The 24,791-nt window shown below is 38.1% G+C and overlaps 1 protein-coding gene across 2 annotated transcripts; it reads left to right on the top strand.

Moving 5' to 3' along the window:
• The first annotated feature begins 200 nt into the window (after positions 1–200).
• On the top strand, positions 201–24,092 carry LOC101738542 (cyclic nucleotide-gated cation channel beta-1). Of its 2 annotated transcripts, none has more exons than XM_012694627.4 (14): positions 201–501; positions 12,939–13,054; positions 13,854–13,928; positions 14,011–14,154; positions 14,238–14,380; positions 15,872–16,131; positions 16,376–16,525; positions 17,505–17,810; positions 18,198–18,321; positions 19,292–19,374; positions 20,185–20,331; positions 20,968–21,080; positions 22,436–22,748; positions 23,032–24,092. In XM_012694627.4, the coding sequence occupies exons 1-14, from the start codon at positions 469–471 to the stop codon at positions 23,119–23,121; spliced, it is 2,097 nt and encodes a 698-aa protein (XP_012550081.1). In that variant the 5' UTR covers positions 201–468; the 3' UTR covers positions 23,122–24,092. The 2 variants fall into 2 exon arrangements, with proteins under 2 accessions (XP_012550081.1, XP_004931049.1); XM_004930992.5 differs by lacking the exon at positions 201–501 and adding an exon at positions 6,548–6,738.
• Positions 24,093–24,791: the final 699 nt, after the last annotated feature.

Genomic DNA, 24,791 nt, shown 5'->3' on the forward strand with positions numbered 1-24,791 from the left:
ATAAAAAAAATGTGATAATTAGATATATTCTATCGCATTTATTATGCAGTAAGTACATACCCATATATATAGGAACGAAACAATAATAACCACCGCTTCTAAAGGCGCGAAAAATGTTGCGTATCAATTTCTTCAACAAAAAGCGCTTAAAGGGCTGAATCGTTTACACCCTATGTTCAGTGTGATCGTGGGGATCACAACAAATATTTACTTCCCGCCTAATGTTCATGATAATACGGAAAAATTGTATACTAACTTGATTTTACCGCGAAACTCTGAACTTGTGACCTACTGAAAATAGCTGTATTACAATCATTCGTACTAATAAAACTGACGAGTGTCGCTGCAAAGGTTTCGGATTTCGTTTTTCTTTACATTACTAGAAAACTACACATATTAATAATGGTGATTTATTAAAATTTGTTGAGTGCTCTGTATCGTGCAGGTAGCTTTCAGAATACAACGAAAATGGTTTTTGACGGGCTAAAGCTTATGAAAGGGGTGAGTACTAGTACCCAGTATTATTAATATGTATTGGTAGAGATTAAAAATAATTCCAACAGAAAAAAATAATTTAAGAATATAGGTACAATGTTCATCAACGCTTCACAACGTAAATTTGTTGAATGATTTAGTAGGTTGATTATAGACAACAATATAAAATTAGCTTTTATTTCTATTGTGACCGTGATTTAGGATAGATAGCTGAATCTTTCCTTTTTTTTTCATAAATATATAGTTTTCACAGAATTTTAACAGAACAATGAACAGAATTGTTGAACCGGTTAAACGCGATATTAACTTTGTTTATGTGTATATTACGTTAAATTTAGCCAATGAAACTAAGGAATTAATCTGACAAAATGAAAAAAGATACGTCATAGTAATCTCCGAAGGTCTTTTTGAGACATTAACTCACTTTTAACCCTGTAGTATATTAATTATATTCGAGTATTTTATTATTTTTAAGTAATTATTATTTGTAGTTCTATGTGTACCAGGTACCAGGGTGTATTATGAATATGCATCGGTATGTAAATCCGTTTCGGTTATTTCAGCCTTGAAGTAATATTGCCGTAAGATCGGTTATTGTACTTACTTAAAGTAATATTTAGAATGTGCATGTTCTATTTTGCTTGAAGTCGTCATATCCTAAAGGCACGTCATTTCGGATCCCCCCGACCCACTAACGGTGCTTTTAGGTACCCCAAGCACCGGTCATCGTTGTCATCGAACCGGTCGCTTGCGACGAGGGGCTCGGCGAGTAAATTAACCCACAGACACAGCCCACTGATTTTCTCGCCGGATCTTCTCAGTTTCCGATCCGGTGGTAGATTTCTGCAAAGCACGGCTTTTGCTAGAGTTCGTGATAGCAACATCGTCAGGTTTGAGCCCCGTGAGCTCACCTACGAGTTAAGGTTATGCAGATATGGTCTCTCTAGACCACAGATAAGGTAGGAAAAAAAACCCTAAAGGATAAAACGCCTGGTGTACATATTATTATAACGAGCGATACGACTACGAAGGTGTTCTAATTCTGCAGAATCATTTTTCCAATATACTCGTTTTATATAATAAATATTAACTACTGGTGGTCCGCGCGGGTAGGTACCACCACCCTGCCTATTTCTGCCGTGAAGCAGTAATGCGTTTCGGTTTGAAGGGTGGGGCAGCCGTTGTAACTATACTGAGATCTTAGAACTTATATCTCAAGGTGGGTGGCGCATTTACGTTGTAGATGTCCATGGGCTCCAGTGACCACTTTACACCAGGTGGGCTGTGAGGTCGTCCACCCATGTAAGCAATAAAAAAAATAAAAACATGTTCGCGAATTCCATTCATTATTAAGGAATAACATCGCGGAATAAAATTCATATCCGCAAAAGTTATAAATTGCGTGATTACCCTAAATTAAGACCTGCCTTCAGGTATCAAGGTAGGTGATAATATTCACGTTTCGATATCTAAAGGCTGGGTGGGTCATTAACTCTACGCTATCTACGCAATACAAAAAACGGATGAAGTGGTACTAGGACCTCAACTCAGAGGAGAAAAGAGACCGCACGAGGCCTAATTTGCTGAGGATACCACAAGTTTGAGCTGACGTGAAGTACAAACTGAAGATATTGGAGTAAAAATTAAAAAAAAAAAATAATTCAGGAATGCTACTTAGCTAATATCAAAGGTTTTATTTTATTAAAATAAGTTTTTAGTGTTGCTTTCAACTTTTACCTTTCGTAAATCGACAATATACAATAAATTCTCGATGCAGTTTTACCACGGAAAATGTTCAGTAAGAGAGTAGAATTAGACAGACATAAAAATGAAAGAGCCGTAATTTTTTTTTTTTTTTTTTTTTTTTTTTATTACTTAGATGGGTGGACGAGCTCACAGCCCACCTGGTGTTAAGTGGTTACTGGAGCCCATAGACATCTACAACGTAAATGCGCCATCCACCTTGAGATATAAGTTCTAAGGTCTCAGTATAGTTACAACGGCTACCCCACCCTTCGAACCGAAACGCATTACTGCTTCACGGCGGAAATAAGCGGGGTGGTGGTACCTACCCGTGCGGACTCCCAAGAGGTCCTACCACCAGTGGTTACGCAAATTATAATTTTGCGGGTTTGGTTTTTATTACACGATGTTATTCCTTCACCGTGGAAGTCAATCGTGAACATTTGTTAAGTACGTATTTCATTAGAAAAATTGGTACCCGCCTGCGGGATTCGAACACCGGTGCATCGCTACATACGAATGCACCGGACGTCTTATCCTTTAGGCCACGACGACTTTGTAAACAGCTTTTGTTATTGCTATAGATGAATGGAGAAGCTCGGCCTGTTTGATAAGCGGTAACCGATATCATGTATTTGGGGAATGCTGAACGACGAAAGGAAGATCTTCCACCGAGCCGGTGATATTGCTCGGTAGACCGACGGTCCGAATGTTGTTGTTCGGAACTTGTATATATGCGCTTTATCTTGAAAATGTTGTAAGCGAGATTCAGGCATCTATCAATTATCTTGCGTTGTATGATGGCTACCCGCCACATCACTCCCCTCCGAGACCGGAGGTCGTGTCATTTAGTTAGCGTTGTCCATGCTGAGATTAGCTTGCAAGTGCCAGTGCTAATCGAAGTCTGCGGTGAGTTGAGACTGAGGATGAACGCTGCGTGAGTGTCGCCAGTGGTGCTCGAAGTTTGCGGTGAGTCGAAACTGAGCTTGAATGCTACGTGAGTGTCGCCAGTGCTGCTCGAAGTGTGCGGTGAGTCGAGACTGAGATTGAATGCTGCGCGTGTATCGTGAGTAATCCATGTGATGCAGAACTGCCACGCCAGAGATGTGTGACCCCAAGCGTTGATGATCCGGTCGTGAGCTGCGATGGATTGTAGTGGCGTGATGAGGCAGTGTAGGTGCGTGCCGTAGGACCAGGAAGCGCGGTGAGTCGGCTGCGATGGTCCTGTTGAGGCTGCAAATGCTGGCTTGCTGTGGGACGACTGTTGATGACTTTGTTTTTATCTGCAAGAATGCGGGAATCGTGGTAGCCGAAGTTCTTGATGCGCTGATGATGTAGGCTGCAGTTGTTCCATCGCAGGTCACCAGTTTGTAGGGATACGACAAAGGGAAGATCTTCCACCGAGCGGGTGATATTGCTCGGTAGACCGACGGTCCGAATCTTGTTGTTCGGAACTTGTATATATGCGCTTTATCTTGAAAATGTCGTAAGCGAGATTCAGGCATCTGTCAATTATCTTGCGTTGTATGATGGCTACCCGCCACAATGTATAAGTATTTCCCCACCCTACAAAACGAAAAGCATGGTTTCTTTGCGACAGTAATACGCGGGATGGTAGTAGGTTCCGGTACCCGCTCACAATTGGCTCCACCCGCAGGAATTAATCAGTATATAAAATAAGTAGTTTTCGCTGGGACAGAATGAACAATGACGCTTCCACGAAGACTAACTCATCCAAATACATCAGCATCAACGGCTTAAACGTTAGACAAACGGCTTAAAAATGACGGTAATCCCCGTAATGATTGAACCATTTGAATTTTTAAGAAATAGTTTGAAATAAACTTGAATATGAAGATGCTTCTTTCCACACCTATGAATTATATAGTACATGAATAAAATAAATTAAATACAGTGTTTGAAGCAGGTAGTAGAAATCAGTCGGAGATATTATGGGAATTATATTATTTATTAATCATATAAATTTATCTTGATTGAAAACAGATTCAGACACTTTATTTGTATTTGAGATTTCAAAATAAATAAAAATAGATGCAGAGTTTCCTAATCCAGGGCATAGATTTTTTTCATTTCTACAACAATAGTCATAGTTAAAATATCGGAATCATAGACGGTAATAATGTCTATAAATTTCATGTGTTCTGCTTCATCATTTGTTGGATAGTTTATTGGATATTTAAACTTTATTCGTGTTGCTATCGTAAAAAAAGCGCGAAGAGTCCTAGAATACTTTTAATTTTTTTTATCGTTGTCTTCAAAGATAACACAGCATATTGTTATGCTGCATCGTAATGTAATAAATTATAGATCTCATTTTATCGTATTCTTAATTCTAAAATCTGAAAAATCAGCTAGAATCTGTTTGAAATCGATTGAATTTTACGGTATTTAAAGTAATGCTATACGTGCTATTTATAACATGCACTCAAGGGAATCCCTGAGGGAAAAATTTTAAGAAATTAAAGTTCTCACTATGCCATCCCAGTACATTTTTGAAAATTTGATGTAGGTATGTTCGTAAACATATTGAGGAGTTTCCTAAAAAGTCGGACATACATCATAGAAATATATAGGAACAAACACAAGCTTGTTGTGCCGATGAGTAGGTTACATAAGATACGAAATTCATTCGGGTGTTTGTCTGTGCGCCTGTACAACAAAATCCCACAAGATGTTCAGAACCTACATATACATAGGTTTAAGAAAACTATTAAAGAACATATGTGTAATAAAGCTTAATATAAAGTCAATGATTATCTAGAAGATTGCACAAAGTGGGAATGAGTTGCTCGCTCCGGGCATTTCAATATTGTAATAATTGTTACGTTATAATACTCATTGTAAAAATGAATATTTAAAAAAATATCTAATATTAATTTTTTTTTATCTAATATTAAAAAAAAAAATAGACATGCCCGCTGAGTTTCTTGCCAATTCTTCTCAGGACGGAGGCTAGTTTTTGTGAATTGGCGGTAGTTCTTTTAACGTTCAACAAGTACCTATGTACTTTCATGTATGTTGAATAAAAATTTTTTTTTGATTTAATGAAAAGCAACACAGACGTATCTTGTAGCTATCAAGGCTTATTATCTAATTGTTTTTTCACAGCGACTATAGGAATTGCTCCGCAATCCATTCATAGGGTTTCCTAGCAAGGTAGCACAAGAAACATCGCGAATCTAGATGACGATGTCGGCACTTTTCAAAAACACTATACTAAATTTAATTGGTTATCTTAAGCGAAATTTGGAACAAATGGAGAAATTAAAGTATTGCGACATTTTATGAACCGTAAATGAGTTTCCATTTAAATGAAACTAGTTAATTATTGAGGTACCTGCCTATTCACCGCAAAAACGGCCCTTCCAGTCGTTTTAGTGGAATTTATTTTTTTCCAATCGACAAACAGCTGTCTCGTTGTGTTGTCCAACCTATAAAAGGTGTGTCGTAAAACAATGGCGTTAGCGGATGCCAGAAGAATTGTTTCGTTATTATCTATTTATGACTCTACGTACTTATTAGTTAGTGTCATCTCGACTTAACAAACTTATAGGTCCGAGAGTACGATAGTTGAATATCTGATCAAATTATTACAAAAAAACACCATTATGTTATTACAAATATATTGTTATATTCAAAATAATAAACGTAAGCCACATGTAAAGTCTTTTTCTTGTTTTTCTTCTTCTTGTTTTTGTACCTTTTTGAGCCTAATTGCAGTTAAACAAACAGGTTTAATTTATTTAGTACGTCTTGTTACTGGTAGTAATAGGGCGTCTTGTGAACCCGCACGGGTAGGTACTACCGCCCGGACTATTTCTGAACGTGAAGCAGTAATGCGTTTGGGCTTGAAGGGCGGGGCAGCGGTTGTAATGTATTAACTGAGACATAGAAATCATGTCTCAGGGTGTTTTTTTTTTATTGCCTTTGTAGGCAGACGAGCATACGGCCCACCCGATGGTGAGTGGTTACCGTCACCCATGGACTTCAGCAATTCCAGGGGCAGAGCCAAGCCGCTGCCTACCGAAAGCATGGCATCAATTACGTTGTTGATGTCTGTGGACTTCGATAACCACTTAACAAAAAAAAAAGAGATTGTATTTGGGGTGCATTGAACGTCCTTATAATGTTTGTTGCACAAACTAAAGCAGTATGCTACTATCAGTAGGGATAATCAATATTGTAAGTTTGAAGGGATATTCAATTTTTAATTTAACAATAATCAAATCGCTACCGCACGATGCTCCCTCCATTAATGTGATAAAGCCCTAAGGCTACCAGTTTCTTCGTCCAGTGTATTAAACAACTTCGGTCAGGCCGGGCGTGTTTGCACGCGGAAAATTCCGATACACGAATTTTACCTCGACATGTTAATTTTCCCGCGTCTGTTTACGTGCTGCGTAAATATTTAGGTGGCAAAATATGAACAATGAATGTGAGATGTTTTGAAAGAATAAAATGGAGGTAACAGTCGATGTGGTGAGTTTAATTTTGATTGAATGAAACTTGTTGTTTCGTAACGTGACATCCGAAACTAATTGTCTAATGTGTTTTGTTTTTTTTTCCTTATGAACCTACAATGACATTGTTGAAAACATGTTTTTATTTCAATCGAAGGCTGACTGCCTAGTTTATGACCCACACCACATATTCAGGTCCTCACTTTTGTTAAATTGTTTCCGTGCTCAGAATATTTATTTAACATAAAATTTCAATGTAGCCGCGATGTCTCTGTATTTTTTTTGAAACTTTAAGATTTTAATTTTAAACTTAATTATTATTAAGTAGATATCTGATCATAGTGATTAGCATTAGGTGTATAATAATTTGTAGTTCAATTGCAATTAATATCCTCTACCCATAATTCTAAAGGACGTAATAGTATTATCATAAAAACTCGATCGTGATAACAAAACCGTGAAGAAGCACAGCACAACAAAGAAGAATACAAGGTTTTTCAAAAGCACAACAAAGAAGAATACAAGGTTTTTCAATTAGATTTTGTAATCTTTAATCCGGTATTCGTGTCAGATCTTATAGTGCCTAAATGATTAGCAATTAGATTAGCCAGATGTCAATTACAGACACGCAAACAAACGTTTTTCTCCAATGTTCAAAGCTTAATTTGGCGTTTTTTACAGCATCTAAAAGGATTTTTTTTATTGCTTAGGTGGGAGGACGAGCTCGCGGCCCACCCGATGTTAAGTGGTTACCGGAGCCCATAGACAACTACAACGTAAATGCCGCCACCCACCTTGAGGCATGAGTTCTAAGGTCTTAAGTTTAGTACAACGACTGCCCCACCCGACAAACCGAAACGCATTACTGCTTCACTACAGAAATAGGCAGGGTGGTGGTACCTACCCGTGCAGACTCACAAGATGTCCTACCACCAGTAACGAAGGTAAAATATGTTAGTTAAATGGAAACGATCATCCAAACGCTATGTGAAATACGTTCAGCCTCATTTAGCAAATCTTAAGTAACTATTTTGAAAAACAAGAAGAGTCCGGTTCCCTATTTAAATAAAAAATACAATATGAAGAAGTATATAACGTAAGGTTTTGAATAATTTACTCTTAACAAAAGTAGATAAAATTGCGGCGCACATGATGTTCCATACGATCATTGTTGTTCCAAGACGCGACAAAGCCAAACCACTACTTATCACGAAGAACTCTTGAAAATATATTTTAAGTGCGTCTTAGCGCTGCGGAACAACACCCAATATTTTAATAGGTATTCCCTAGCATATCTATTTAAAACCTGCGTTTTTTTTCTATATTTAAAATTTTAAAAAATCTTCTACAGATAAACATTACAGCTATTTTATTAGTATTCTAGATATTGTAGATTTGACCCGTAAATATTAATTTACCTTTAAAGACTAGGCAAAGAGGACTGTTAGTGGAATCACCAACGCTTTGTGGACTGTCACTGGCCTTTTTTTTTCTACCTATGCTGATAGCCTTGAGAGGCTATTTCAGCTTCCCCCTAACATGTAGGTGATATATTTATATGAAATTAAATTCATTCTCGATATTTATTGATTGACTGATGGATATAAACTTCGCTTTAAACCCTTCCTTTAACCCTTTCCGGTCCTGAGACTTACGCAATGTAACACTATATGTCCAATATATGTGGACTCTGGATTTCAAAGAGTATAATTTAAAGGGATATTTTCTTAAAATCCTCAACACTAAAGTTTATTTTTATTTTTATTGCATAGATATGTGGACGAGCTCACAGCCCACCTGGTGTTAAGTGGTTACTGGAACCCATAGACATCTACAACGTAAATGCGCCACACACTTTCAGATATAAGTTCTAAGGTCTCAGTATAGTTACAACGGCTGCCCCACCCTTCAAACCGAAACGCATTACTGCTTCACGGCAGAAATAGGCGAGGCGGTGGTACCTACCCGTGCGGACTTATAAGAGGTCCTACCACCAGTTAATAAGTGTAATGGTTTTAAAGATGGCTATGGTTTTCGTTCATAACTGTCTTATCCACTTTGATAAAATATACTTAGGTCGGTCCGTACTCATTCGTATGACCCGAAATGGATCTTAGTATTCTTAGTCCATCTTCTCTAGTATTTGTAACTTAACGTGGCGCCCAAATGGGAGTTTTAAATAGGTATGGGGGAACGTTGAAAATCTATTGCGAATTAAAAAAATAAAACGGTTTTAACGTGCAACGAACACTCTGATAGATGACTACATTAATTTGCCGCGCCCTCCTTTAATCACTTTATCAACTTGTGTACCTACTGAATAAACCTATAGAATAATTATCAAAAAAATTGAAAATGCTTCGACTAATTGCTTTTATACTTATTACCTAATTAATAAAATCAGTTTTGGTATAAGTCTACGCGTAAGATTGATGTGTCTGGGCTTTATGGGTACGACGGACAGTCAGTCATACGGATGGCTCCTTTTTTAAATATTTTAAATACTTTCCTTTAAGTTACATTGTGTATTCTACCTAACAGCGTATTCGAAACTGTGAAAACATGTCCTTCTTCAAACCTAGTTTGATCAGGTTCTTCTGGGATAACTAGCGATTTCATTGTCCCCTCACATTGTTGATATCCGTGAGCAACATTGAGCATCTAGCATTGGGAGGGCCAAATACTTCATGGGCGATTGTATTTCAAATAAAAACTGTATTAAAACAAAAATACGGAATTTTTATTGCGATGATGTTACTGAATGGATACCAAAGTCTTGTTGTTTTCCTACCAAAAACAGACAGACGTTCTCATGATCCTCTCAGTGTTAAACAGTAATAAAGCCCATAGGTATCATAACGTGAATGATCTGTAGCTCTTTAAGAAATAACGTTGAAGTCTCAACTGTATTAGGAGAATAACTGTTCTACACCAAATGGAAATTAGGACAGCTTCACATTAAGGACGGGGGCAATGCATGTTATAACTTCTCAAATGTTCGAGTCCTTCGCAACAGCTGACTTGAATTATGTGTTTATTTGAAAGTATTTCATACTTGCTCCAGAATTTGAACAATGGTACAGTCGCTTGCGCCCTTTTCAGCCAATAAAGTTGGGACTTTAAATCTACTCTCAGAACATGATACGTCCTACCACCAGTGATTGCGCTGATTATAATTTTGCGGGTTTGTTTTTATTACACGATGCTATTCCATCGCCGTGAAAGTAAATCGTGAACATTTGTTAAGTACGTATTTCATTAAGAAGTTTGGTACCAGCCTGCGGGATTCGAACACCGTTAGGTCGCTTGATACGTATGCCCCAGGCGTCTTATCCTTTAGACCACGACTACTTCAAAGACTATCTTGGTTAACATAAAAAAAATTGGTTAAAGCCTATTTTAGGCTTATGTTCTGGTATATTCGAGATGTTTTAGTTTCGTCATTAGTCCGTCGATTCTCATCAAGTATAACTTTAAAATTCGAGTACCAGCTAGGTGCCTTCGATGTCAATGAAGCGAGGTCGCCATTAGCCGCCACGTCTTTGTGATTTGAATACGAAAGCGTCCTTAAGTGCTTTCGAACGGTCGTAAACAATAATTGTTATGAGCGTCGAACAATATGCATTGGACGAAATAAAATTACTCGTGAACCGAACCAAGGTTGAATGACTACCTGTAACCGCGGTGTACCGGCGTTTTTAATATGACCATCAAACTAATTGACTTACTCGGTAGTGGAGTAGTTAGCACTCCTAATTGTTAGGCCGTGGTTCGCGGATCCGACTCGATGAACAAGTATATCAGTCTCAGATTCCCATAGTACAGGGAAGGGAAGAGAGTAATTTAGGGCTAAGTGACCGTATGTGACTTGAACCCGGTAATTATTCTTCTTAATTCTAAAAAAAAAAACTATTTGCTGTTCGTGAATTTGAAGGATGCCGTATTGTAGCGTTAGAGAATTAATGTTGGGCCTGCTTATTTGCAGACTGAAATATCTGTGACTGAAATACTTGACATCTCAACTTCGGCAATGAAGTAATAACATCGGGGAATAAAAATCAAACCAAGGGAAATTTATATATTTCCTTAATTCATCTTAATCTAAAATTCTAAAAAATCTAATCTAAAATTATTAATCCCGGCCTATTTTAATGGCAAAACAGTAATGCGTTCCGGCTTGCAAGACGGGACAGCTGAGATGTCGGCTGACATGTCTATGGGCCCCAGTAATTACTTAACTTCAAACGGGCTGTGACTTGAATCGACCAAAATCTCAGTCTTCTTCTTGCCCTAATCCCACATTTTGTGGAGTCGGTGTAGCATATCCTCTCATCATGCTGCATAGGGATTTGCCGTCAGTTTTACCACCGGCTCCCTGCTTGGCGTCAACCCTCCTAGTCAAGTCTAGTTCTAGAATGCCTAGAAGAAGCTCTAGAATTGACAAGTAGTAAAAATTATTTCAGACACCTTATCTATCATCTGTCTCACCTGTTCCTCCTCAAGCATTTTTTTTGTTTTTGTCTAAATTTTGTTTAATGTCTAATCTCGAAGAAATCACAAGACTTTGTAATTAAATCACATTAAAGGTTAACACAAAATAAATTATGCAGTAATATGTATCGTAATACAAACGACACGAAATCTATATAGGATTAGTAAATACATCATAAGGAGTGGACAACGTTTATGAGTTATGACTTTATGGCATTGGACGAATAGCTCGTAAACTTTCGTCACGATGGTCTTTCAAGTGTCGCCCAGAAAATTAGGATGGATTGATAGTCCGATTTAACAACTAGGCGTAATAACAATGCCAATACCTATATATTTAATATTGTGTGTGTTTTATGGAGACATTAAACGTGTCATTCGTTTGGTAATACTAAAACTTTGGAACGTATTATAGTTTTGCCTTTGTCAGGTATTTTATTATGTACATATGTAGGTAATATGCATTAATGGCTTGTCATCAAAGACACACTTCGTAGTAATATCGCAAAATGGTACATGAAATATTAACTATATATTGAATGTACTATACACTGTACATTGATGGTTCTGAACTAGAAAGTACTCATAAGTTTCAGTGTACAAAGTATCAATATTGATAAACGACCCACTGAGTTTCTCGCCGGATCTTCTCAGTGGGTCGCATTTCCGATCCTGTGGTAGATTTTGCGAAGCACTGCTCTTGCTAGTATTAGTGCTAGTAACGTCCTCTGATTAGAGCCCCTTGAGCTCACTTACTCGATTGGTAAATCTAGTATGACCCTTCGAGGTCATTAGAATAGGTAGGAAAAAAATAAAAGATAAACGACGCATAGATCACATACAAACAAAGCTAAAAATATTATTTTGAAGTTTACAATAGTGAAGAATGTGTATATGATTTTGCATTTTTTGTTCTCGTTAAAACTGATGAACCAATTAGAAAGTGGCCTTCAGTAGATATATTAAGGTTTTAGACCAACCAAATGTTACTCGTAGTAATTTTTTTTGACAAACAATTAATACATTGATGACTGATAACACATTTGATTGCAAAGCATAAAATTTCGATATTTTAGATCGTTATTAGACGAAAAAAAAAAATACATGGCATGAAACAGTGCTTTTGAACTTTAATAAATTGACCACATATGAAACAAAATGCATCAGCATCGTATTTACACTTCGTGACATTTTATGTTTTTCTGGGCTTGTACAAAACACCTGATCGTTGTTTATGACTCGAGTGCCATCTAGTGGCACTGTGTAAACGTAAACACCACACTCTCATAGCGCAGTTTTTTTAAAAGTATTAAAATTAATTAAAATTTATAAAAAAAATTAAAAATGAGTATTATTACTATATATATCACAAAAGCAGACTTTATACCAAAACAGATATTTTATTTTCGTTTTTGTGAATAATTAACCGGAAAAACCTAATAAACGTTAAGACAAAGAACGAATTTTTTTTTGTAGAGTTGTGTAATTTTTGACCAATTTATAATTTTTTTTTTATAAATTACACCAATATTATGAACATCGGTGCACAATGTTATAACTGAACACAATGCTGCAAGCACTACAAATGTTTAGCCCTTCTAAAGATCGGCAACTCCAATGTCTTTCAAAATCTTCAATAGCAGCACCGTAAATATTATTAAATTAATATACTATAAAAATTTAATATACTTTAAATAAATATTAAGGTTGGCAATTTTGCATTTACAGCACACAGTTCATCCTTCAACATCAGACCGTGATGCTAAATATGGAACTAAGACCCCATTGGCCCGTGGGCCGTATGGTTCTTGGTGTACGCCAGAGACCTCGCCCATTCATCACCCGTAAGTTTAATCAATGACATTTATTATAAAAGGTTTCCTTTTTTCAGAACTTTCAATCTCAACATTTATATAAGCCTATTAAGTAAAAATAAGGTACATTATTATTCAAATCTCGTCAAAATAAAATTAATTTGCTTTTATCGCATTCTTCAGAGAGACGGCGGTAAATTGCAAGCCCGTTTAATGTAATCGTTAATCCGACTTTAAAATATTTTAAAGTTTCCGCGAACGCGGTTTAAGCCCTATCACCAATAATCTTCAAGAAATTAAGCAATAAAATTTTCTTTGAATCATAACTCTAAAAGAACTTGCTTGTGTTAGGGCGTATTGGACGCTCGCATGCATTTTAATTTAAAGGGTGATATAATTGAGTTTGTGGCTTCATGTCTCAAGATGCGTGACGGTATTCACTTTGTAATGTCTGCGGGAGTTAACAACACCAGGCTCACCAATCCCTACCCACTCTTTCCCTCGACATCCGATCTCCGCCCGGGGTTAGAACCAGGTAAGAGCAAGGGGTTTCTGCGGTCATCACTACAACCAGACTCGCAGCGTCCCCCGAGGATGCCTGACCAACGGGTCATCGAGGCGATCATCGACAACCAACGACGCCGGTCTCTGCGCTACGGTAACCAGCCCGGGCGGTGCTGCTGGTGTTCTGAGATATCGCACTGGATTGAACCCAGTCTGCTGGGTCGGAACGCGACACAACGCGGGGGACTCCCCCACCAAAACAAAATTTTTTTTTTATTTAATTGCACCAAAGACAAATATTAAAGCGTATCTATTTTGTTTGAAGGTTGACGCAAACAAACTCGAACATCGAAACAAAAACTCAGCTTCAAGATCAGAAACGGTTTCTAGAAGCGAACAGGTAAAATCGCAAATTGATATTTAATTAAGTCCCTAATAGCATTCATAAAACGGACATTTATAATACAAAAAAATATTTTCAGTACTGTCTTCCCGCTGCAGAAAGTCAGACTTTTCTCTACAAGCCCTCCTCCAGACTATATTTCGAGCATAGAAGATAAAAAGGCCATAACTGAACTCAAAGAGCTAAAAAAAAACTACATCACCAAAACAACTTCTGGTGATAAGTAAGTTCGGTTATTTTAATCAAACATTTCCAGTGGCCGTTTTACGTAAAGATAATTTCATGAATTATTAAATTGTTTTTAAGACCACCGCCAATTCAAGAGGAACCGGATTGCGAACCGGAGTATCCGCAGAGTCCTATACCAGCCTCCCCGACGCGGTACACGAAATGCAAGGGATTCCTTCTATCCACATTTTGCGATCCGTACATGCCAATCGATCCTCAAGGTAATTAAGAATTTACCAAAACCAAATTATCTGATGAATACTTCCAAATTTTTTATTTATTTATTGCTTAGATGGGTGAACGAGCTCACAGCCCATCTGGTGTTAAGTGGTTACTGGAGTCCATAGTCCCACCTTAAGATATAAGTTCTAAAGTATCAGTATGGTTACAACGACTACCCCACCCTTCAACCCGAAACGCATTACTACTTCACCGCAGAAATAGGCGGGGTGGTGGTACCTACCCGTGCGGACTCACAAGAGGTCCAGTAAATACGCAAATTATAATTTTGCGGGTTTGATTTTTATTACACGATGTTATTCCTTCACCATGGAAGTCGATCGTAAACATTTGTTAGGTACGTATTTAGTTAGAAAAAATGGTGTACCCGCCTGCGGGATTCGAACACCGTTGCATCGCTCAACACGAATGCACCGGACATCTTATCGTTTAGGCCACGACGACTTCAAATGTTAATTTTTTTTTGTTGACAATTGTTCTCACATACAGATTACCAAAGTAACCAATTGGCCTTTTCATTTCGAGCATCACTACGGAATTCGTAGTCGAATAATTATTACTATCCATGAAACAACTCGTCTTAATTACCACAATTGGCAACATACTGAGCGCCAATTGTTCAACTTTAACGACTTCGACTTAACCTAGTTTACATCATAAACCATAGAAAGTCAATGTTTCAATGAACTTCCTTATGGTAAGAATGGTCAGGCAGTATAATGATTTGGTTAAATGTCACGGTGACCTTGATATCTTTGAACCCAGACTCAGGGGATTTGTCAGATGTGTGAAGGATATCCTATTTAACAATGGCTAGTTATCAATATAGTGATATAATGTTTGTGTTGGTTGTATGCCGTTTTTTTTTGTTTTTTTTTTTGTTTTGCTTTTTTTTTACTGAATCGCGTAATTTTATTTTCATTTTTATTTGTTTTTTTTTTATTGGTAATTTTGTTTTCAATAGCCAAAGCTATGTACGTTAATAAGGGTTTGCTGAGTGCATATACCATTTAGATTGCAATGCAGATTAGATTTAGGTACCACTTGTACGATACTTTGCTAATATGTACTTTCATTTATGTTGAATATTTTTTTTTGATTTGATTTGATTTATGTACTGTCTCTCTCTCTCTGTCTCTCTCTTCCCAGCTATTTATCCCACACGGTGGTGGGGTCAGCTTTCCTGACTTTACTCCTCCACTTCGCTCTGTCTTCGACATCCTCGTCAGCAACATTGCATTCTCTCTTGTCCTTCAGCACTACGTCCCTCCACTTTGTCTTGGGTCTGCCTCTAGGTCTTGATTTATGTACTGTAATGATTGAAATTTGTTTTGTGCATCAATAATTAAAAAAAAAAACGATTTTTACACTTTTTTCATTAGAGAGAATTCAATATTTATAAACCCTTTATTTAAGAATTGTGTGCGTTTGAGTCTGCTTTAAGATATTTTCACCGACTGTGATAATTACAGGTCGTCTCTACATAGGATGGCTCTGTCTAGTAACATTCTGCTACAGTTACAATGCTTGGGGGATAGCTCTACGCTCTACATTCCCTTACCAAACACCAGAAAATACGCCCATGTGGTTGGCAGCCGACTATTTCAGTGATCTAGTGTATCTGTTGGATGTCGCATTCGTGAAGCCAAGGTTGATGTACTTACACGAAGGGTTCTGGGTCGATGACCCCGTCGAAACCAGGAAAAATTATAAAAGGAAGGTTCAATACAAGGTAACGTAGATACAGTTCTGATAGATTATTTTAGTTGCGCCTTTTTAATGATGAATTATTTTTTTAATGGTTAGTTCCTTAATATCCGCCCCAGAATTTTAAAAGTCACTTTCGTTTGACTAAAAACAGCCGTAGCGTCTGGGCAACACCGTTGAAATAACTTAAGAACCTTTCCTCGGAACAAAATCCAATTGATATGTAAGTGATTTGAGAGTTACACATAAATCTAAAGTTGAACTTTCAGTTCGATGTCATCTCGCTCACACCCCTGGACGTGCTATATTTCTATTTCGGCACGCAGAAAGCGATCCTCCGGTTCCCGAGGTTGCTAAAGCTGCAAACGTTTTGGGAATTCAATCAGGCGATGGATCGAGTGCTTGCCTCGCCCTACGTTGTAAGTAATACCTCTCAGTCAATTGTCTAGGTGTGCCCTATATTCTGAAATATGTATGTATTTTTTATTATTTATCTCTAAGCACAAGCCGTCGGGCTCCGAACGCGAAATTTATTTTAAAAAATACAGGGTGTTTCATTACTTAGTAGAGTATATTGATGTTTGACTTGTCACGATTATTACGGTTAGATAGCAGTGCGTAATAGAGCCAGTCGTTTGCTACTAACGGCAGAGCTGATGAAGGTGTTAAATACCCGTGAGGACTTGCGGCTTGCCCTACCGTGATACCTTACTACTACGTACGAATGGTGGAGCAATAGTAATTCAAGGATTCAACCTGGTTGCATACTTGTCTTCACTAGGACAGCGGTTCTCAACCGTCGTATCACAACACTTTATTTTTTTTTATTGGGTACCAACACCTTATACATCAGCACAGAACATTACAGGTAACATTGATCTCAGACTAAATGCTAACACAATTATAGGTAACGACTGCATGAATTGGTAACAAAAAAAAACGGTTCACTGTATAATACGAGAAAAAAGAACTATTTACAAACATTGCACGAAAATTAACACATTTACTACCAAATACGCTATCACATAACTGAAAAAGCTCATTGAGCAAGGTAGAAGTCTCGTCTAAAACTGTCAACAGTGCCAGCAAAAACGTCCAGAAAATACTTGCGCTTTGGTGTGCGTATGTGAAGGTGTCCCGAAATTGTAAATAGTATATTAGTGCGTGGCTGAGTCAAAAAGGTTGAGAGCCGCTGCTCTAGAAGCCGGGAAAATTCGACTATGAATACAGCTCAAACTAGTCGATTAAATGATTTTAAATTTATTTGCCTTTTGAATACAGAACACTAAAGTTCATTTGGTACACACTTAGTACCTATTGCGGCCCCTAAAGTTTTTAGGTTTACTTTACGTCACTGTTTCGAAATGTGCGTCTGCAAACTGAAATCGTCGCTTCCAGGTCCGTATAGGCAAGACATTGTGCTACATATTCTACTTGATCCACTTGAACGCGTGCGCGTATTACGCGATGAGCGACCACATCGGGCTCGGTTCGAACGGTTGGGTTTACGACAACGAAGGCATCGCCTACATCAGATGCTTCTACTTTGCAACTAAAACGGCCACGTCCATCGGGAAGAATCCGAAGCCGGAGAACACGATCGAGTACCTGTACATGACCGCGGCCTGGCTGATGGGCGTGTTCGTGTTCGCTCTGCTCATAGGCCAGATCCGGGACATCATCGCGACCGCAACAAGGGCCAGGGTAAGTTGGAAATGTGGTACGATTCACGTCAGTGGACCGACGCGTCAATGGAAGTCACAACACCGATCACCGTCCTCGCCGAATCCGTCGCTTGCAACGAATGCCCATTGAGTTTCTCTCCGGATTTTTTCAGCGTGTCGCGTTTCCGATCCGGTGGCAGATTCAGCGAAGCTCTGCTCTTGCTAGAGCTAGTATTAGCAACACTTCCAATTTGAGCCCTTCCTCGCAATCGACGGGTTCGACGAAAACGATGACCGGTGCTTGAGGTACCTAAAAGCATCGTTAGTGGATCGGGAGGATCCGAAATGACGTATTGAGGGCGATGTAGTTGACTGCTTACCGCGTGTAAAGCGATCTTCTGGATGAGCTGAGAGTGTGCGTCCGCAGACAGAGTACCGCAAGGCGCTGGACGGGTGCGCGCGCTACCTGCGGCGACTCAACCTGCCGGCCGCGCTGCAGCGCCGCGTCACGCTCTGGTTCAACTACACCTGGAGTCAGCAGCGATGCTTCGGTCTGTGTTGCCAGTGCGATGATCACCTATACTTTTAGTCCATACCATACTTTTTAATAATAGTTTTTTATTTATTTATTGTTTAGATGGGCGGATGCGCTTACGCCCCACCTGATGTTAAGTGGTTACCAGAGCTCATAGACGTCTACAAGGTAAATGCCGCCACCCACCTTGAGATATGAGTTCTAAGGTCTCAGTATAGTAACAACGGCTGCCCCACCCTTCAAACCGAAATGCATTATTGCTTCACGGCAGAAATAGGCAGGGTGGTGGTACCGGACTCACAAGAGGTCCGACTATCAGTAATAGTAATTTTTTTTTATGAAGCCACCTTCTGTCATAACGTGAATGCTGGCTACAATCTCAGTTGAACTAATGTCTCTCCCTTTAAACCGGAACGCATGAATGTTTCGCGAATAGCATAGTCAGGACGGTGGTGGCTAACCTGGTGAACCCACAAGATGTCCTACCAACTAAATTCCACTCAGTAATTTTAGGCACGTAACAATTGACCACAATTTGACTAGACTATAAGCAATAACAAAAGTTTGACAATAAACAAATAGTATGCATGCGTGTGTGTTTCAAATACATAGTAGTGTGTGTAATGAGATGAGAATGCAATGTGTGTACAAAAGCATGCTCGCTGAGTTTCTTGCCAGTTCTTCTCAGGACGGAGGCTAGTTTTTGTGAATTGGCGTGAGTTCTTTTTGACGTTCAACAAGTATGTACTTTCATTTATGTTGAATTTTTTTTTATTTGATTTGATTTCAGTGTTTTTTTTTATTGATTTAATGTATTTTTTATGCATTATTTAAAAAAATATTAACATTCTGCATTCCTTCTCTATATTCTCTATAAGTGTGGAAAATTTCATACTCCTTCGTCCGCGCAATATTCGTAAAAAGGGGTACCTACAAAGTTTTTGCTTCACGTATTAATATATAGATATACTTCTTCTTTTTTACAGACGAGGCCAAAATACTGAACTGGCTTCCGTCGAACATGAAGCGGGACGTGGCGTTGGCCGTGCACATGTCCACGCTCAGCAAGGTGCGATACGAACCTGATTAAAGCCCACTCCCTGGAGTGTCATCTATCTACAGTGGTTTTTACGGATGTTCCGTTACAACTACTGAACTATGCATCCGATTGACTTGAAACTTGGTATCCATGTAGATAATACATGTACTTAATGGGTAGGCTAATATTTATGTGAGTGTTGGACGTTAATGATGAGAATCTTTGTAGGGTGAGAAATAATAATGTTAATTTTAAATGCCCAGCGAAGCGGACGGGTACAGCTAGTACCAAACTAATAATAAAATATTTTTCATCAACTTAGGCTTATTGATACAATTAAAAGTAAACCGTAGTTCGGTTACTTTTAAGTGCATAATCGGTCACTCTTCGTCCGTCTGGTGCTTAACTTCTATTTGTCATGCAACATTTTTGCAAACTTGTCTATCAAAACTGCACCGCATCGTTCTGTATACTTAAGGCGAGTTTTTTAGTTTGTTAGTTCTCGATAGCGTAAAAGTTAACTCAAATCTGTATGCAGTTGGAACAGCGCCCCTAGCGGCAAACGTAGGCAAACGCAAAAAACTCGTACTAAACACACTGCATAAGTCAACAAAAAGTGACAGATAAAGTGCTTCTATAAAATTGCTTGTTTAATATGTACTTTCTGTTCTATTAATCTTCTTTTTTCTTTCTAGTTTTATTACATATACACGGACAAGCGCGTGAATACACGCGCGCACACACACACACACACACACACGCACACGCACACGCACACACACACACACACACACACACACAGGACTCTACCGTATCATTACGTATAATATAAATTTATAGGTGCAATTGTTTCGTGACTGCTCGGACTCTCTACTCCGCGACTTGGTGCTCCAGCTGAGACCCGTATCGTTCCTGCCCGGGGACCTGGTCGTGAGGAGCGGAGACGTGGGGCACCAGATGTACATCATCAAGACCGGAGAGTGCTGTGTAAGTTGCCACTGAGTGGGCGGGAGTGGGGGTGGGCTCTCACCACTTAAATAGTCGAATCTTTCACAGATATTGGCACCGGTCACCGACCTCGTCGAACCCGTCGCTTGCGACGAAGGGCTCGACGAGTGAATTAACCCATAAACACAGCCCATTGAGTTTCTCGCCGGATCTTCTTAGTGGGTCGCGTTTCCGATCCGGTGGTAGATTCTGCGAAGCCCTGCTCTTGCTAGGGTTAGTGTTAGCAAAACTCCCAGCTTGAGCCCCGTGAGCTCACCTACACGTGAAGGAGAAACTGAAATAGCCTTGAGAGGCTATCAGCATAGGTAGGAAAAAAAAGAAAAAAAAAGGAAATTGGCAATTCTCTCAGGTGGAGCCCGTGAGCTCACCTAGCCTCTTAGGCTACTGATGAATAGGTAGGGAAATAAGAATTAAAGGACCAAATCACCATTTAAACTATATGTATTTTTATAATTTTGTAATATTTCATATTTTACTTCATACTTTACAGTTTAACACCGCTTTAAGGATCACGAAAGATTTCTAATATTATTTTGAAAATTCCAAATATTTATATTTTTCAAAATTTCGTTTAGAAAATTATCGACTTTAATTTGATACTAAATAATTTTTCAGGTAATGTCCCAGGACGAGACCGAAGTGCTGGCGACGTTAAGGGAAGGATCCGTCTTTGGAGAAATCAGTTTATTGGGCATCGAGGGACTGCGACGGCGGACGGCCACAGTTCGGTGAGTCGGAGCTAAGTGTGGACGAAATACAAATCACTTTTTTTAGAACGAAGTTCGTTATGGAACGATGCGGAGGACCTAACCTAAGTTAACCGGGAAAAAACGTCCGTAACGTAAGATTTTTATATCATTCATTGACCACGATCTCAGAGCGTTCTTTTGCGCAATACACTAACTCTTATGCAAACAACCGTGAATGAAATATACCACAATAAGTTCGCACGTTACCGAATGACCTACCGAAAAACCTCCAGTTTTATTTTCTTTATACCTCGAATAGAACTTAAAATTAATATTTTTATAATAAGGAGCTTCGTTCCTATCCGGTGTCCCACGACACCACACATCTTTTTTGTTTTGTTCCAATGGCAAGTTTGATACAACCAACGTGCGACAGTGCTGACGGTCTGCAAGTCTGAGCCCCCGTTATACCAACTCACCTCGCTTACATTATATTTATGTACCCAAACTCGAAGAAACACTCTTGTCGCTTGATAATGAGTACGTTGGTTTAAAAACTACATTGATATTGGATTAAGTGGCACCCAGTCAAACCTATATATGAGTCGACTATTATCAAAGCCGGCAATCTGACTTTTGGACAATTATTGGTAAATCAGAAAAACGAATTATTGACTTTGTATTCCATTGGCAGTCACAAAACTCTTCGGAACGACATCTTAGATAAATAACAGGTTAACTATTAACCTTTATTTAATGCAGGTTTTGAACCGTATTCTTTGAAGGAGACGATTATATTCAAATCAATCTGTATTGACATATCAATAACAATTTTTTGTCCAAATGCACAGATTGCCACCTTTGATAATTGACGACTCATATCAATTTTATTAATTTGTTGATCTACGTATGGTCTCAACGATTTCGTCAGCCCGCAACGTAAAGCATTCAATGAATGTTTTTGGAGTATAAATAGTTTTACGCGCTGGGGTTCGGGATAAATAAAAATTCTACCAAATTACATGTTAATACTGTATTAGCACTTAGAACACTTAAAACACTCAACAAACACTTTAAAACTCTCAATTCGTTCCTTCCGCTTCGCTTCAGGTGATCCGTTCGCTGTTTCGCTTCGAGTAGTTCCGATTACTGACTGACTGCGTGCCAATAGAGATATGTGGAATATTCTCGATAATTCTAGGCATGTGGTATTGGCTATAAAAGCGTGTTCTCTATTGTGTTTCCGCTATGTGACAATAGATGGCGTTGTACTGCTCGAGCGTTCTAGGTGCTACTAGATCCTTCGATATTCGTTCGATAGCATTCGGCGATAGATGGCGTTACCGGTATAACAATAGATTAATGAAATGTAAATCATTCGTCTTGCATCGCAGGTCGCGTGGATATTCGTCCCTGTTCGCGCTCTCCCGTAGCGACTTGGACGCAGCTTTAGAGTACCACAAAGAAGCAGCCAAGGTTCTCCGCATAAGGGCGGATCAAATCATCAGGGAGAATGCAGCAAGACAAACCAAACAGAGGCTCGCTGCGTTGGAAGCCAGGAAATCCGCTGAACTAGCGAAAAGACAGGAATCGGCGCTTAGAAGGAAATCTACCGTCTCTGGTCACAGCAATGCCACTGAAGGACGGAGACTGAGGGCTCCCAGTGCGACCTCCAAGCGAAGGTTGTCCACTGTCTCCGAGAAGAAGGTGGGTATTTATTTAAGTAGAAAATAAGTGTTGCCAATTATTGACTTTATACTGTCCGTTCCACAGACAAACAAAATTGGTGAAATCGAATCATCTTCAAAATCAGTGCACGCTTTTATTAGTAAATCTTGCAGTTTAATTAAATAAATTTTGTAACGGGCTACGCGACTTTGATATTAATATTAAAATAATTATCTAATATCGATTCGATTTTTCTTATAACAAACTACTCTCTAGCGAAGGACTCAAACAAATCAATATTTAATTCGGAATTTCCTTTCAGAATCCTCGGGCGAGAGGCTATCGAACTTTGGCATCGACGTGCACCGGAATACGGACTCCGCTGCCTACCATTGTATTTACAGCTGAATAAAAATATACAATAAACGTTTCTAGTCATATAGACTCTTCATTAGTATGTTGTGTATCCACTCTAATAATATCTAACTCTAACTATAATTATTATAATAGGAATAAAGTATTAATCATATTCTGTGAAAATTATACGTTTTATGACATTAAAATGTCCATTAGTTCCTTCAGGGGTGTGTTATAAGAATTTCTAACAACACATTCAGTGCCAAATATTATTTTTCAAATAATTGCAATTCGCTTTTTTTTGTTTCATTTATATCATCAAACACTTTTAATATCATGCCGTTAATGGAACACTTTAATTATTTAATTCATTTTCTATCAGTTATTCACATTCACAAAAACATGTTAATTTTGTTTTATTCAATTAACATATACCAGAGATGAAGATAACTTAGACAATGTTATTTAAAAAAATTAAAATAGTGTCATTGGAATGTGTCCCTAACAAGTTCTAATTATACATAATCCAGCTCAAAATAAAAGGCAATACGTTACTTTAAATAAATACGTATGTACCTATGGAAAACTTTTTGGCGGGAACGGCATGTATTTCATTTTGACAGTTTAGTATTTCTTCAGATCATAGATAATAAATACGCTTAAAATGTAATGAAGGAGGCTCATTTTTCGTTCAGTATTTGTAACTTTGGAATATTGCTTAGCTAATTGGAACAAAATCGCGGGACATAGATTCCTATATAGTTTTATATAGAGCATGTAGAAATAATTAGAAGAATTAACAAAGGATAAATGGTCGAGTTACGGTGGGCGAAAACAAAATTTTAAAAATATGTGTATCATTACTTAATTCATCTGTGAAATATACGCTATACGTAAATAGATGTTTATTTTTTAAAATTTTAGATTCTTATACGTAACTATAAACTGCAATTATCATTTATATGTGTGATGATATAGATAATAAAATTAAATTAATAATTATTTGAATTAAATGTTCAAAATATATTGATGTTTTTTTGAAACCCGAATTTCGTAACTACCAAACAGAGTAGGTAGTAACATAGAAGGGTAGTAATTATTATTTTATTCATAAAACAATAATTGTCCCTGGGATAGTTGAGATAAAACTCATATTTATTGAAGATTGTTCAAAATAAAAATGCAGAGGAGGAACTTCGCAGGAGAAAAGAAATTCTATCCTGTTAGGGGCAAAACTAATACATGTAATTTTCAAATAAACTAAGTTATTGAAAACAATCGTGATCTCAGGAATCGTTCTGGTAAACTGATTACACAGCATATCGTGTTTTTCCTTTGTCTACCATTTCTGCAGAAAAGTTTCTGGAAAAGAAATAAGGTTAAAAATTACCCTGTTTTCTATTGTCTTGTTAGCAAGTTTCAAGCTTAATTGAATGAAATAACTACAGAAGCATAAATGAAGTCGTTGTGGCCTAAAGGATAAGACGTCCGGTGCATTCGTTTTGAAAGATGTAACAACGGTGTTCGAATCCCGCAGACGGGTACTAATTTTTCTAATTAAATACGTACCTAATAAATGTTCACGATTAACTTCCACGCTGAAGGAATAACATCGTGTAATAAAAATCAAACCCGCCAAATTATAATTTGCGTAATTACTGGCGGCATTTATGTTTTATATTGTAGATATCTATGGGCTCCGGAACCATGCAAGCAATAAAAAAT

This window comes from Bombyx mori, chromosome 4 (assembly GCF_030269925.1).
Source record: "Bombyx mori chromosome 4, ASM3026992v2".
Classification (NCBI taxonomy): domain Eukaryota; kingdom Metazoa; phylum Arthropoda; class Insecta; order Lepidoptera; family Bombycidae; genus Bombyx; species Bombyx mori.